Source organism: Primulina tabacum, chromosome 16 (assembly GCF_025594145.1).
Source record: "Primulina tabacum isolate GXHZ01 chromosome 16, ASM2559414v2, whole genome shotgun sequence".
Lineage (NCBI taxonomy): Eukaryota > Viridiplantae > Streptophyta > Magnoliopsida > Lamiales > Gesneriaceae > Primulina > Primulina tabacum.
Genome location: NC_134565.1, coordinates 9,171,417 through 9,188,947, shown reverse-complemented (window position 1 = coordinate 9,188,947; position 17,531 = coordinate 9,171,417). Strand labels below are relative to the sequence as shown.

General features: G+C 31.9%; 1 protein-coding gene across 2 annotated transcripts; it reads right to left on the bottom strand.

Annotated features, from left to right (window-relative positions):
* Positions 1-10,996: 10,996 nt before the first annotated feature.
* Positions 10,997-14,103, bottom strand: LOC142530068 (putative myosin-binding protein 5). 2 transcript variants are annotated; one of them, XM_075635831.1, is made up of 4 exons: positions 13,007-14,101; positions 12,070-12,921; positions 11,462-11,684; positions 10,997-11,186 (listed from the first exon to the last, which is right to left on the bottom strand). In XM_075635831.1, exons 1-3 carry the CDS (start codon positions 13,737-13,739, stop codon positions 11,476-11,478), a joined length of 1,794 nt encoding a protein of 597 aa, XP_075491946.1. In that variant the 5' UTR covers positions 13,740-14,101; the 3' UTR covers positions 10,997-11,186; positions 11,462-11,475. The 2 variants fall into 2 exon arrangements, with proteins under 2 accessions (XP_075491946.1, XP_075491947.1); XM_075635832.1 differs by lacking the exon at positions 10,997-11,186 and adding an exon at positions 11,202-11,372 and having other exon boundaries at positions 13,007-14,103.
* Positions 14,104-17,531: the final 3,428 nt, after the last annotated feature.

Here is a 17,531-nt window from a genome sequence, read left to right as displayed (position 1 = left end):
TCACATTAGGAAACACGTTTCAATTAATGTGAAATTTGTTTCACAGTAATAAAGGAACTCTATAAAATAAATATCCCTCCTCTGATTTCTAATCATCTCATCCTCAAGTTCTTCTCCTCATCTCATAAGAATTATTTTAGTGTTTATTCTGTAATATTTGTGAGAAAACTTGTTCTCTTGTATTAAGAGAGTGATTATTTTTTTTGAAAATACAGTGAAATGTTGTAACCTACAAAATATTATAGTAAAAATCTATTCATTTTGTCCGTGATTTTTACCTTAATAATTTTTAGGGGCTTTTTACGTAAATTTTAGTGTTTAATTTTATTCTTTATTTTAATATTTATATCTCAAGATGCTGCATTTGAGACCAACAAATCTGCTGAATAAGAAGTAAGTGGTGTAAGCAGAAAAAGTGCTAAGAATATGACATTCCATGATGAATATTTTGCAATTAAAGAAGACATTAAAGCATTTAAAGGATATTGTCTGTTGGAATGTGAGTTACTTGGTTTATATTGAAGATAGTTGAAAATATTAAACTAATTAAATTTAAGATTTTTAAAAGTAAAAATTTAAGGTAAAAAGTAAAAATATCAAACTCTCAAAATATATTAAACTGCATATTTTATAAAATTTTGTCTATTCAATTGTGTTCTTCTTCACAAATTGATATACCTATTTATAGAATTTCTTTGGAAATAATTCAAAAATAAATACATCATTACATACATCATCACTTACTAATTTTCAATATTTACAACTCTTATTTTTAACATTCAATAATTTCAACTCTTTATTTTCAACACTCTCCCTTGTGATGATAATCATGATACAATGATTTTCTTCATTACGTGTTTTTATACTACTTCATTAAAATCCTTACTATGAAAAACTCATTGGGATAAAAACCGTAGTAAGAGAAAAAGAGTACAGTCATGTAAACTCCCCTTTATGTTAATAAGAACGATTCTTCACAAATTTCGCAGATTGCGCATCCCAATGTTATATATATGTTTTCTGATTATTGTAATATAAGTGCTTTTGTGAAGAGATCTGATGGGTTTTTACTTGATTGAATGTAACGAATATCAATATCTTTATTCTTCTCAAGCTCTTAGGTGAATGCGAAGAACTTAGGGGAAATATGTTTGGTTATGTCGCTTTTTATGTATCCCTCTTTCATTTGAGTAACACATACAACATTATCTTCATATAGTATCACATGTTTCTTGTCAAATGATAATCCGCATGAGATTTGGATATGCTCGGTCATTGATTTTAGCCACACACATTCACAGCTTGCTTCATGTAGTGCAATAATCTCGGCGTGATTTGATGAAGTTGTTATAAGTGTTTGTTTCTATGAACACCAAGAAAATGCCGTGCCTCCGAGAGTAAATACATATCCGGTTTGGGAACGTGCCTTGTGTGGATCAGATAAATACCCAACATCAGCATAACCAATTATGCTTTAATTGGTGTCTTTTGAATACTAAAGTCCCAAGTCTGTAGTTCAACGTAGATAACGGAATATATGTTTAATTCCGTTCCTGTGTCTTTTTGTTGGATATGAGCTAAATCTTGCCAATAAATTTACAACAAAAGATATATCAGGTCTTGTGCAATTTGCAAGATACATAATGGCACCAATAGAACTTAGATATGATACTTTTGGACCAAGAATAACTTCATTATCTTCACATGGGCGGAATGAATCATTTTCTATATTTAATGATCTAACAACCATTGGAGTACTTAAAGGATTTGTAAGGTCCAAAATTTAGACGACGTAATCCAACTGCATGCAAATCTAGGAAACATGAAAAATGGCTAATTAAATAATTTTAATTGTTTAATTGATTTTGTGGCGTGTTTATATGATGTTTAGTAGCTTTTCTACTTGCAAGCATTAAAAGTGGAATTTTTAAGGATTATTCGAGTTGCGATCGAGGAACGGAGACCGAGGGCTGAAAAAAATGTAAAATATTTTTAATAAATAATTGTTTTTAATTATTTAAAATATGATTGATGCTTTTTCATATTTTGAAAATAAGGAGTTTTGAGGTGATTTTATACGCCGGGACGTAAATTTTATCGGTGTTGGTTTTTCAACAAAAATATAAACGTTTTGGTAACCCGGTTAATAAATTCACAAACTTTATTAAACAAAATAATTTTTAATATTTTAATTGATCAATAATGGGCCTAATTAACCACTTTAATGGGCCTAAGCCTTATTAGTGGTTTAATTAAATATTTATAAGCTAAAACCTACCCTAAACCTCATATAAACTTTCGGCCCCTCCCCCAACAAATCAAAACTCTCCCCTCTCCCTAAAACACAGCAAACACGTGATTCTCCAAGGGTGAAGCTTCGGTTTTTGAAGAGAAAATCCAGCCTAGTCTCCTACGTCAAAGTTCTTACGAATCGCCATCGAATATTCGTGCGTTTAAAACGCAAAAGCACGACATATTCTTCCCTTATACTCATCTATCACACCATAGTAATTGCTTGAACATGTTTTGCATGAAAATTAAGGGACACTTGGTTATATTTTCGTTTTTGCATCAAGGATGGTTTTTAAATCATGTGTGTTGATCCTAATTTATGTTTAACATGATCCTAGGGGGCTGCCATGATTAGGAAAGGTTTAAGGGTGATTTATACATGTTTTAAAGAGTCCTAAGACACACCATTCACGCTGCACACGCACATGACAGAAGCTGGAACCAAACGCTGGTATAGGTCGATCATAGGGTTCGATTTTCATGGAATGGTGGCTGGCTAGGTCTCGCCTTGGGTCCAGGGCTCGATCAGGGTCTGCGTGAGCCAGGTAGGGAGTCATAGCCATGCTAGTACTCGAGCACAAGGGCTGGGAAGGAGTCCTAGCAAGCTAGGACATCTACCCGAGAGCCAAGGGAAATCGCGCAGGGCTGCGTGGGCTTGTGCAGGGTAGATGGCTCGGCCTGGGGGCTTAGGGCTGGGCTAGGGTGAGTCCTTAGCATCCGAGGAAGGTGCATGAGGGGCTGGTTCAGGGCTGGTTGGATTGGCTAGGTCCTAGGCGTGTACACAAGAGTCCTATGTCTAAGGGAGTCTCGGCCGAGAGCTTGCAACAGGAGTTGTGGCTCGCGGTTGGGGCTAGGGTCAGGTTCATGGGTTCATATCAGTCCAATAGGTTCCATAGAAGTTCTAGGAAGGGGCTGGATCGGCGTGGATCTAGCTTGGCTCGATGAAAAATCAAAATGACTCAAGGGGGCTTGTTCGAATGGTCCTAGGGTTTTCTTTTTGGAAATAAATTTGAAACACGGCTCACGGGGTCGAGTCATAGTTCACGAGGGCTAAAATAATATAAAAAGTTGAAGTTTTGAATTTATCAATTTTATATTAAAGTTTGAAATTTTATGGGATTAAAACATCTTCAAAACGACAAAATACGAATTAATTAAAAAGTCTAGTATTTAAGCTAAATAAAATTATGAAAATTTTAATTTAGACTTAAATAATTATTTGAGACATGTTAGAGTCATTGAAATTAAGAAACATTCAAAAACGCGAAATTTTACATCTAGGGCCAAAACGGTAATTCTATACTTGAAAATTAGTAAACGTCATGGCAGTGTCCTGAATGTGGTTTTATATGTTAATATGATTATTTTAAATGTTTATGAATTTTTTTTATGTTAAATTATGATTTTTAAATGTTCACGGAATTTTATGGTTTAATTATGGACATTTAAAAAATATGTTGCATGCTTGGTTTAAAAGAAAAACGATATTATATGCATGTTTTTATTAAGTGATGGAAATACAAAATGTTGAAGGACGTAAGGGATTGTGACTAATACGATGATATGTTGGAGATATCGTGAGGGTTATGGTCCCAGTGGGAGCCCGACGATCGTGTTTTCTTGGATACGGATACAAATACATTAATATGTTAATACGTTGGACAATGCCCAGTTGACCGGTGAAAGTGTTGCTGGTGTCTCCGCCGCCCGATACTGTGGTTTTATAGATGGATCTATCGCCTAATACGAATACAAATACGAGTCACAATCATGATCTGAATTCAACAAACACGAATATGAATATGAATATGAATATGAATATGAATATGCTGATATGAAGATGTTTATAAAAATGTTTATGTTAAAAGTTATGCGTTATTATGAAAATGTTATTTTAAGTACAAGTATTTTTCACTGTTGTATGTGATCTGTATTACGTATTATTTGTTATCAAGAATATGATGTGTTGAGTCTTTATACTCACTAGGTGTGATTGATGTAGGTGATTACAATAATAATGTTATGGGAGGTCTTGATGGTTGACCTGACTGGACTGAAGGTGCATATAACCCGAGGACCAGCGTTTCTACTTTTCCGTACTTATGATTTAAGTTTATGATTTACGTTAAAGATTTTCAATACTATTTATTTATACTTTTGAGCGGTTTTTGAGAGAATGATACTTTTCAAGTTTATTGTTTTTTAGGCTTGGTAAAATGTTATGCGATTTGTCGATTTGACGGTTCCCTTTGATTTTCAAATATTAGTTGATTGATTTATTTTAAAAATGATGCAAAAATATTTTGTGTATATATGTATATGCATCGGCCGAATAGTATAAGTTTTAAAAAAATAATAACATAAAAATTTATAGTACTTTTTAAGCAAAACGAATAACAGAAGTTTCAAGATTTGATTTATCTATATTAAAACGTTTAAGGACCATTTCTGCATAATTTGACTGGTGAACAAATATTCCACATTCTTTTTGTTCAATTTGCGAACCCAGACAATACTTTGTTTTTTCAAGGTCCTTCATTTCAAATTTTTCATTCAAGTACGACACAACTTCTTGAATTTCCTTATTCGTTCCAATGATGTTTAAATCATCAACATATACAGTAATAATTACGCATCCGGATGTTGTTTTCTTAATGAAAACGTAAGGGCATGTGAATTGTTTACATATCCATTTTTCATTAAGTGTTCCCTTAGCCGATTATACAACTTTCGGCCGGATTGCTTTAACCCATATAATGATCTTCACAATTTCACATAATAACATTCTCTGGGTTTTGAACTTTGTGTTTCAGGCATCTTAAATTCTTCAGGGATTTCCATATATATATATATTACTATCGAGTGATCCGTATAAGTAAGTTCTGACAACATCCTTAAGACGCATTTCTAAATCTTCAGTTACCGCCAAACTAATCAAATATCGAAACGTAATTGCATCCATAACAGGAGAATACATTTCTTCATAATAAATTCCAGGCCTTTGAGAAAAATCTTGTGCAACAAGTCGAGCTTTATATTTTACTATTTCATTTTTCTCATTTCGCTTTCGAATGAAGACCCATTTGTACCCAACATGTTTTACACCTTCAGGTGTAAAGACTATATGCCCAGAAAAGTTACGTTTATTTAGCGAATTCAATTCAACCTGGATGGCATCTTTCCATTTTATCCAGTCCTGTAGATTTTTACATTCACCAAAATATTTTGGTTCGTGATCTTCATTATTATTTATGATGTCAAATGCCACATTGTAAGAAAAAATCTCATCAATTTTTTTATATCTTTCCGGTTCTATATTTTTTCATTATTAATATAATTGATTGAGATTTCACGATTCTCATCAGTTTATGGTTCTTTTTCAACATCATGTATTTCTGTCAGAATATCATTCTCTATTTTGTGATCATCATGTTTTTCTATGCTTTTTTCTTTTTCGAGGTTTTTTTATCCTTTGAACTGATTGGAATTCCAAGCTTCAAGCGTTTAATGACATCATGATTGTCTTCAATTTGTTTCTTTGGAATTTCAAATCGATCAAAGGAATTTACAATATGTATATATAATTTAGTTATCCGTTTGTGTCTGCAAATGCATCTGGTATTTGATTTGTTATTCTTTACAAGTGCACAATTTGCTGTACATATTTTTCACATTGTTTAGTTCTTGGATCCAGATGTAACAATGATGATGTATACCATGTAATTTTCTTTTCTATATGTTTCTTTTCTCCCCCTAACATTGGGGAAGATTTCCTCGTTAAAATGACAATCAGCAAAACGTGCTGTAAACACGTCGTCTATATGAGGTTAAAGATATCGAATGATTGATAGGCTAGCATAACCGATATAAATTCCAACTTTTCTTTGAGGTCCCATTTTTGTTCGTTGAAGCAATGCAATAGACACATATACCATACATCCAAAAATTCTCAAATGAGAAATGTCTGATTCTTTATCAAAAGCAAGCTGCAATGTGGAGTATTTATGATATGCACTTGGTTTGATGCCAATTAATGCATCAACATGTAAAATTGCATGTCCCCATAAAGAAACATGGAGTTTTGTTTCCATAATCATTGGTTTAACAATCAGTTGTAGACGTTTAATCATTGCTTCAACTAATCCATTTTATGTATGTACATGAGCAACATGATGCTCAATAGTGATTCTCATTGACATACAATAATCTTTGAAAGTTTGCGAAGTAAATTCACCAGCATTATCAATTCTAATTTCCTTGATTGTATGATCGAGAAATTGATTCCGCAATTTTATTATTTGAGCAAGTAATCTTGCAAATGCCACATTCCAAGTTGATAATAAACATACATGTGACCATATGTTGTAGGCATCGATCAATAGCATAAGATATCTAAATGGTCCACATGGTGGATGAATTGACCCACAAATATCACCATGAATACTTTCAAGAAACATGAGTGATTCAATTTGGATATTAGATGGTGATGATCTTATAATAAGTTTTCCAAGAGAACATGTTATACATTGAAACTTATTATTTTGAAAGATCTTAAGGTCTTTCAGCAGATGACCATGTGTATTTTCTAAAATTATCCGCATCATTGTTGAACCAAGATGTCCTAATCGATTATGCCAATTAATCAGTATTGAAGAATTATTAACTACCATATTTGATTCTATTGGACTTATATATCTATAATGCAATCCAGTAGAGAGCACTGAAAATTTTTCAACTACATATTTCTTTCCTGAATTTATATATGGTAAGAAACATATATTTCTTATTGCTTTCATTTATTGTCTGAGTATCATATCCATGTGAATATATGTCATTAAAACTCAACAAATTTCTTTTCGATTGTGGTGAATACAAAGCATCATTTATCAGAAATTTTGTACTATTAATTAGGTAACAAAAACTGTGCTTTACCACAACCTTTTATCATGTCTACGGGACCTGATATTGTATTCACCATTGTTTTTGTTGGTTTTAGCTCCAAGAAATATCTTTTATCTCGGAGAACTGTATGCGTTGTACTACTATCAAATATGCAAACTTTCATGGGATTAGTTACTTGTATAGCTTTGTTCATAGTATTTTTCATATTTGAACTTCAAAAAAATATATGCAATGAAAAAAATTACTGACCATATATATGTCATAATACGTATATCATAATTATACATAAAATATTAGCATATGAGAACATGAAAAATAAAATATTTTAAAGTTTTTATTCCACCAATATATTGATCATTTTCAAACAAATCATTCAGAAAATCTGCAGCATCAAAATAAGTTAAATCACTCAAACGATCACTGTGTTCAATGAAGTTGGTCTCCTTTTCTTTCCCCTTTGTCGATTCTTTATAGAGCTTACAAAGGTGCTCGGGGGCTTGACAAATACGAGACCAATGTCCTGGAGTGCCGCATCTAAAACAAGAACTTTCAAATCGTTTTGAGTGATTTTCATTAACACTCATGTTCTCATGATGCCTTTTTAGTGGGTGGTTCGCGACATGCTTTTGAGATGAGTTATAGAAGTAACTATCTCGATTGTTTTCAAAACCAAGGCCGCGATCACAACCACGACCACTTCCACGTCCACGACCACGACCTCGACCTCGACCAAAACATTGTCTCTGAATTTGATTTTGGTTTCCAGATTTAAATTCATTTTTACTTACAACATTTACTTCTGGAAATACTGTTGATCCAGCGGGTCGGGACTGATGATTTCTCATTAGTAGTTCGTTGTTCTTTTCCGTCACAAGAAGACATGCTGTAAGTTCAGAATATCTCGCAAATCCACGCACTTTATATTGTTGTTGTAGAGTTATATTTGATGCGTGAAAAGTGGAAAATATTTTTTCAAGCATTTTCGTAACCTCATGTCCACAAAATTTTAATTGCGAGATTATTCGATACATCGCCGGATGTAATAACTGACTTTCTTAAAATCTTTGGATTTTAACGTATTACATTCATCACGGGCGGTCCTAAGTATAACGTCCCTTATATGTTCAAATCTTTCTCTTAATCCTTTCCATAAAGCCATGTGATCTTTTTCAATGAGATATTCACATTTTAATCCTTCATCAAGATGTCGACGTAAAAATATTATAAATTTTTATTTTTCTTGTGATGATGAAATACCATTTTCTTTAATGGTCTCACTTAGACTCAATGACTCAATATGCATTTCTACATCGAGAATCAATGGCATATAATTTTTTCCTGCAATGTCGAGTGCAACAAATTCGAACTTTGTCATATTTGACATGGTGATACTATAAAAATAAAAATTCATTTTATTAGTTAAGTTCTAAATCTATTAATATGACAATAAAAAGTAACGGATAAATTATAAGTACAAATATTCTTAAAAATAAAGAAAAAATGAGAGGCAGATATTCTCCTATAAATACAAGACTAGTGAGTATAATAACCAAAATAATTATACAAAATAACCTTGAAAGAACCACTTTCTTCTTTTTCGAAAATTTTGATTAAGAAAATTATTAGAGAGAAAGAGTAAGTTTGGAGTGATTGAATTTGTTTGTAAAATCATATTTATAGGGTAAAAACTAGCCGTTTATGACTATTTATGACCGTTGCAAAATCTTAAAAAAAAATAAATGTATGTATATGTAAATTTTATGGTAATAATATGATGTATATAATGTTAATCATGTTTAAATAATTATGTATATCACATCACAATATTATAATGAGGTGTCAGAGACTCCTTTTATATAATAATGTGACATTATACAAATATATATAATTATTATATAACACAATAAAAATATATAAACAATGAAATAATCACATCATGTTATTATAATGAGGTGTCATAGATTCTTTTTATATAATAACATGATATTATTCAAATATATATATACAATAAATAAACAGTAACACAATAAAATTACATAAGCAGTAATAATATAAACATATCACGTTATTATAATGATGTGTCATAGACTCATTTTATATAATAACATGATATTATATATTAAATATATACACAATAAAAATAAATAAATAGTAAAATAAATATTCTTACTTTTGAATATTGTTACTTTTTTCTTGTGTTTTGGAGCTTGTAAAAATATGGAGAATCGAACTTTCGAGTATCGTGCTGATAACGTATTAAAAATAAAAATTTACGGTGAAAAGTAAAAATATCAAACTTTCAAAATATATTAAACTATATACTTTATAAAATTTTGTCTATTCAATTGTGTTCTTCTTAAAAAATTGAGAGACCTATTTATAGAATTCCTTTGAAAATAATCCAAAAATAAATATATCATTACATACATTATCACATACTAATTTTCAATATTTATAATTCTTATTTTCAAGATTCAATAATTTCAACTCTTTATTTTCAACAAACATATATTTACAGTAAGAAATTTATCATTTGGCTTTTGAGTGATGACAAGTGAGGAAGGGGTTTGGGATTAGTTCTTTGACTAATTAAATTTATATGTCAATAAAGACTGGTAAGTTTTAACATTTAAAAAATGATTTGCTCTCTTCTTAAATTTATGAAGACAAACGATTCGTCCACTAACTTATCCATTTTGGATTTTGATCCAGTATATTTTCAAATTTTTGTTTTGGTACTTTAATTTTAATATTTTTTTATTTTAGCTCAATAATAACGTGACATCATATAAGTAGAAATATACAGTGTCACATCAGCACTATGATGCAGTATTATTGAAAGTCGAAAAAATTAAAAATTAAAGTACCAAAATCGTATTTCTAAAATTCAGTGGATCAAAACTCAAAATAGATAAAGTTGATGGATAAAAAAAATTAGTTCCCCGTTTCTAAAAATTTGAAATTGTCTTAAATATTTAAAGCGATATTTATTTACAATTTCGCCAATGGTAGGTTCTACGTTTAATGAGACCAAGCGCACACATATATTTAATAAATTCCCCAATGTTTGAATTATCGTAATTGAAATCACATATAAAACTTTGATACTAACTAAAAAAAAGGAGTTGAGTTACACAAATGATCAATTTTTAAAAAACTAATAAATGTTGATTTATTTTGGCAAACAGTCATGTTAAAAGTAGGAGAAAATATCTTTGCTATAACGCGTATTATTTTTTTAAATCATTTTATATTTTTTCCACTTAGCAGAATATTGTATCAATAGTATGTACAAGTTAATCAAAAAAAAATTAAATTCTTAACACATTGCTTGATTAAATTTAGGAAAAAATAGTCTTTCTGGTTCACTAGTTTGTTCAATTTTTACTTTTAATTCAATAAGTTTTCAAAGTTCGGTTTTGGTATACTAATTTTTAATTTTCGGTGTTTTTGTTTAATTATTGATATGACATTGAAAAATATTGGCGTGACAAAAAAATCGATGACTTGTCAAATGTCAAATCAGCAATTCAACCAAAATACCGAAAATTAAAAAATTAGTGTACCAACAATAAATTTGAAAAACTCAACGGGACCCAGAAATTGGACAAGTTAATGGAGAAAAAAAATCATTTTCCCGTAATTTTAGTCGTGAATGCGTAGTGTTGTAGGAGAAGCTCGAATAGTTTACATTCTTATTCAGTTGCACAATTTGTCCTAAAACAAACAAGAAAAGCTCGAGCACTTTACATTCTTATCTAGTGGTGCTGATTATGTATTAATACTTGTACATTGTCAATGATTAAAAAAAAAACTGACTTTCCAAGAACTCTCCCAAATGCAATCAGGATATAAGAGAACCAAGAGCTCATAAAGCATCCAAGCGAGGCCTCGTCGGCGTGACATGCAATCCCAATGCTTAATACATGATGTACAGGTTTATGTATCCTAACTTGTCGAGAAAAGAATGGAGAAGAGAACAAAAAAGAAAACTGCAACCAAAGAAAGTAGGGGAAAAGATCAGATTTCATTGCATTTCAAGGAAATTTTCCTCATCTTGCAATCTTTTCCAAGTTTATTATTTATTAAAGGTTTTAAAGTCACCCTCAACAAGGGCAATAAATGAAATTCCGAATGAAGGAGAGATGTATTGTCACGCCCCTAGACCTACAGGCCTGCTGTAATGTGTGAAATTTAGTTGTTTTTAATTGTTCTATCAATATGGCGGTCGGCTTGTGGTGTGGCGAATAGTACTTTGAAATCTCACCTGAAGGATAAGTTTCATGCTTCTGAATCCTCTGTTGATGATTTGTTTGAGTCCCTAATCTGCCGGAGATGTTGAGCTATTTCTGTCAAGAGTTTAGTTCCTTCGCCTCCTCGTTGTAGCGTCATGGCCGCATGCTTTAAGAATCCACTGTCTGCTTCAATGGTCCTCAATCTCTCCCTTATTAGTGATACCTCTCTTTTAAGGATACCCTTTAGTTCTTTTCCTATGATCACACACAAAAGGATAAATATCTGTGCTTAAAAAAAGAGAATGGGAAATCAGGAGTAATAAATGTTGAAGGACAAAGTAAAGGATGTGAATAACTATTTTTTCTATGCTGCATCAGATGAACCATTCGTTGGTAAATCATGTAGGTCGAAGATCACCACTAACATACACAAGTGCGGATAGTACTATATGGTCGTTTTCTTTGAGAGTTATTCATATCAACAAAATGGATTTTCCTACAGCACACTTTCCAGTATACTGTTGTTAACTCATGCAAGTTTTTTGTTGAGTCATGTTTATCTCCTAAGAGGTCCAATAATGATCACTGTAATCATTGTATGCTACTAGATTAGCATAAACCAAACTAGACATTTGACTACCTTTGCATCCATCTTCATTAATGATTGTGATGCACTCAGAGGAACTGGATAGTTCATCTATAGGTGAATTGATCTTTCTCTCAAGATCTGTCAACAGACCAAGAAGATAAGATCTCTCGCCCTCGAAATCCAAAGATGATTCATTTGGACTCCCTCCCCCATCCTCCATCGAATTATTGTGATGTTCATATTCATTTGAACTCCCGCATTCTGATCTCTCACCATAGGATGACAAGGACTGAGACTTCATGTCTTGATAATCGTCATCGGCATCAATTTCACATATATCACTTCCTACTTTCTTGATAAGCCCATATTTTTCTCTGTATGTCTCCAGTTCCGACTCCAGTGCTTTTATATCCTCTTCCCTCTTCAAAAGCATGTCTTTCATCACTTGCAGAGCTTCTTGATCATATTCCGCCTGTTCTTCCATCATTCGCTGATATTGCAAGGCCTCCATTTGCACAGCTGCTTTCTCAGCTTGCAGACGAGTTATCATGGCCATGGCATTATTCGCTGCAACTGCGGAAGCACTTCTTTCTTCATCCAACTCCATGTATAGAGCTATCAAGGATTTGCGGTCCAAACGAACCTGTCTTTTCAACCGGTTCAAGATGTCTCCATCTAGTTCATTGAATGAATTTGAATCATTGGGTTCAGGAACACAATCCATGTTTGGTTGTTTTCGACCAACCTTGTAGCCCCATCTAGGACTAACTTGAGCTGAATCTGACAATGGGATTCCGAAAAATCTGGTCCCTCTGGCAAAACTAGGGGTTCTGCAAGAATCTTCGGTTATTTCCTCTGAATCTGGTAGCAATGGCACCGAAGTCGACTTTACATCATCTCTTCCTATTGTAGAACACAAGAAAACCATCCAACATCATGTACTAGAAGATCCTGTTACAGAAATAGACAAGTTAAAGAAAATGTTCACCTTGATTCTCTCCATTAGTAGCATCTTCATACTCAGAGAGCTCCTGCTCAGCATCTGACATAAACTTCAGCTCAGTGTACTTAACATGTGGTAACAATATACTACGCCCCTCGTGGTTTCTCCTCGCCATCAAGGGTGCTCGAGGGGATGGGGCCAGAGCGTTCATAGACAAACTCCGCCCATATTTCAAGGAAGATCTCGGTTTCAGAGCCTCCCCACAACAAGAACACAATTGTGCACCACTCTTTTCATCTGATATCTCTTTACCATCATCGCCATTTCCCAAATTCATCAGCAACTTCTGGTTATCCTCAACAAAGCAATCGATATCCTTGTGCAGAATCCCAACAAGGGACTTGTACTTATCACAGCCGGAATCTTTCTCCGTGGCGAATGACAGAAGGCACCCCTCACACATGGTACGCAAATCCGATAGCTTCTTGTGGACGTGGCAATACGCGAGGGACGAGATTTCTTTCTTGTGAAGCTCACAGATGGAATCATTGTAGTAAAAGTTGGAGTTCCTGTGTGCAAAAAGATGATCTATTCTTGTACAGAGTAAACATGGAATCCTCAGCTCGAAGTACTTGGCGAATTCATTCGAAACAAAGGCGAGAAAACCGTCCACGAAAAGCAATATTATCATCACCCATTCGAGAATTGCATATATCAAGAAATGTGGGAATTTCCCGAGCTTCTGCTCCACGAAACATTTGAAAGATCCCACCGGCATTTCGCACACTTCGGATTAACCAAGAAAATCTCAGAATCCAAGAACGAGACTTAGATTATTGCGGAAACGATTGATCAAAAGGAGTCTAGCTCAGGAAGGAATCAATCAGAAATTTCGGAACCGGAACCGAATGGACGACTAATGGAATAGATCATGATCATGGCGAGAACAGGTGAATCCCAGATCATGATCTGTTTCCTTTTTGTCTCATCGTTATTTTACCACTTTGTGGCACCTGTGTCTGTACGAGGAAGAGTGGCAAACAGGTTGTTAGATTCAGAGGATTGGTATTCGCTTGGTTTTGAGATATTTGTGGAAAACAACATTTCGCAAGTTTTATTAGTAAAGTGGGAATTACCTCCTCAATTAACGGTCCACCGTTTTGAAAATTAAATGATGTTCATAATGTGACGTACATATAAATATATTACTTCTAATTGTGAATTTTCCAATATATCCTTATTCATTTAATGAAGCAAATTAAATCAATAATTTTTCTGATGAGTTCTTTTATAATTTATTGTCTATCTTAAATGTCTTTGGATATTAATGCATATTGAATTTATCAATTTACCCATAATTTTTTTTTGTTGCTAACTAAAATTTGTTACTAAAATTAGTGTATTTCTTCATGGTTGCTAATGAATATTTAATATTTATATCTTATCTTATCTTTTATTTTATAAATTGATTTAAGTAATAATTAAATAAATAGTTACTCAATAATTTAGTGATTTCATTTATGATTTATTATGTATTATGATAATATTTTAGATAATAATGTTTTTAAAATCAAAGTTTCTATTATTATATATTTTGTGATCAATTTTCAATTGTGTTCTAAACATAATACAAAGTATGGTTATATTAGCATTATTTTATTACGAAATCATCGTATATAATATATTGATTTGTTATCTTGTTTGTTCTTTTCAACCTACTAATTAATTTCTAATTGTATATGATGAAATTACATACATAAAAAACAATTTTTTCTCTTTTCTACATATTAATTAATTTATCATTATATATGATGAATTTATATATATAAAAAATATTTTTCACATTTTAAAATAACAAAATTGTTATTTAATATTACTCACTTATTAAATTAACTAAGTTATGTTTACCAATTCATTGTGCATTATTACTATGATTGCAACTTAATGAAGCATAGGTGATGACATAGAGTGGTCACGCTAACAATTAATATTTATATTTAAATTATTATTAGCAATTAAAACTGCTTTGTGTTCGATGAAGTTATTTGATCAGTGAGAATAAATTTGATTTAGAAAAATAATTTCTAAAATGTAAAATAACAACTATATCATATTTGTTAGGTGCAATAATTGTTTATGTAAGGTATAACAATCCAAATGTGACGTTTGAGTTGTTTTACGATTTTAAAATATTTTAGTTAATGTTGCATCGTTACCCTGGTTATAACTTTTGATAAATCGACAAATACATGATCTTACAATTGGTATATATAAGAGTCAAAGTCATGAGATCGATTCTCATAGATTGCAATTAGTGTAATTATTGATATTGTTGGAGTGCAATAATTGTCCTTGTTGGATACATCGATTGAATCATGACGATTGAGCTACTATATCGTTTAAAATATTTGAGTTGATGTGTAATATCTATTCTATAAAAGGAAAAAAATAAACAAAATTCACAAGGAGTTAAAAGTTAGCAAAAACACAATTGATATTTAACTTAATAACAAGTTTAGGGGTTTTATTTTAACATCATTATGATAATTTAGTTAATTAAGAGAATTTTATTTAACAATCACTATATGCACTCCATTTAAATACATTGTGATTTTGGTTTTAGTAAAATTTACTATTCTCTTAATTTTATTTATATTGTTCTTCATTGTGAATGATATTTTGATGAAAAATATCTTTGTTAATTTGATAGAACTGTCATTATGTTATAATCATGCAAAGTGAAAAATGTTATATAAATAAGTCAATATATTTGATTTATCGTCATGATGTATTTTTATTTATTGTGTTTTGATATATTTAGATTAATAAATACTCATCAACAAGACGTTATTCAAACGATCATCAACAAGATGTTATTCAAATGATTTTAAAAATTATCTAAATCTCGTTATTATATTTTTCATTATTAATCACTCACGTGCGATGCACGTGATCATTCCTAATATATATATATATATATATATATATATATTCAACTAACTTTAGTTGTTCACCACTCTTTGAATGGATAAAAAAACCAGTCAGAAATTTTAAAAAAATTAGACTCTTATCTAAATCAATTTATGAATTTGAGTAATTCAATTCGTCAAGTTATCTCGTTGGAGTCAACTTGAATCAAAATAAAAACATATTGCAATTTGGATAAAAAAATGCATGAGATGATTATGATTCTCTTTTTAATAATTAATATCTTTGCTTGTGTGTTAATATTATCAATCAAATCCGAGATCACACGTACCAAATCTATATACATGACAAAAAATTTGATTTTTATAACTGCCTTCATTAATTAATTACCTTATTTAAAAGAATTAAAATCCCATTTCTAAAGGTATTCTATCCTATCGTATCCTAATTATGATAACATTGTGTTCAATAAATAGTAGCTTATATCTCACGTAAATCTCCCATCCGACCATTCAAGAAAACACACCCTGCTTCAAATGGCATCCCTCTCTCAGCCGCAAGCAATGGATTATCTTCCCGCTTACTTTCAGATTCCGTTTAGTGACTTGCGGAGGATTGCTCCGTCGTCAGTGGTCGACATGGTGGTGCGATACCATACCAACAACCCCGGCCGATATCCGGATCCGACTTATGATAGTTACTACATGAATCATGCTCCCACGAGTTCTCTGCAGTGGAACATTCATCAAGAGCAACTTTACTTGAATATGCTTGGCCATGCTGGAAGAATTTCTTATCCTGTTTATAATTCCACCATCAATCCGATGCATACTACTTCGTCTTTCAATCCACACGCCGCGAATTTTCAGGAAATCGATCATCACCTGATCATCGATGATTTTGATCTTGTGGAAGAATTTGAGGATTGGGAATGGTTCTCAGATGATGATGTTCAAGAAACTGCTACAGCCCCCGACTACATAGTTGATCAGAATAGATCGCAAGACGACGAAAGATACAAAGACTTGAAAACGAGGAGAAGTAGGGAGGACGATCAGATACAAGACAATATATGCGTCGTTTGCCATGATGGTTTGTACGAATGCGAAAACGACGGTGAGACGATTGCTACTCTGAACTGCGGCCATGAATATCACATACATTGCATCAAACGGTGGCTGCAACGGAAGAATGTTTGCCCTCTCTGTAACGCAATTGCGCTGCCTCATGACTGATATGCATCTTGACATGGTTACATAAATTGTTAGAAATTTAAAATTCTATGTTTCATTAATGGTACTGAATGTTTTCATGATTTTTGGAAAATATAAAGCTCGATTTTGTTGTTTAGTTCGATTTTTATATAGATTGGAGCATATACGATGAATTTGCTTGGACATTATGAGTAATTGGTAGCTCAGAAATAATATTATAAATATAATAAATCTATAAATATGCATTTACGTAAAATAAAAATTGGAATATGTATTCTAAAATAACTACATATTATCTTGTAAATTAATTATTTTGCCGTGGATTTATTAAATTGATGTGTATATATATTTTTTCAATGGTCATGCGGCCTATAAAATTTTATATTTTTTAAAACTCCCATATAAAACTTTATTATTTTCAAGATACT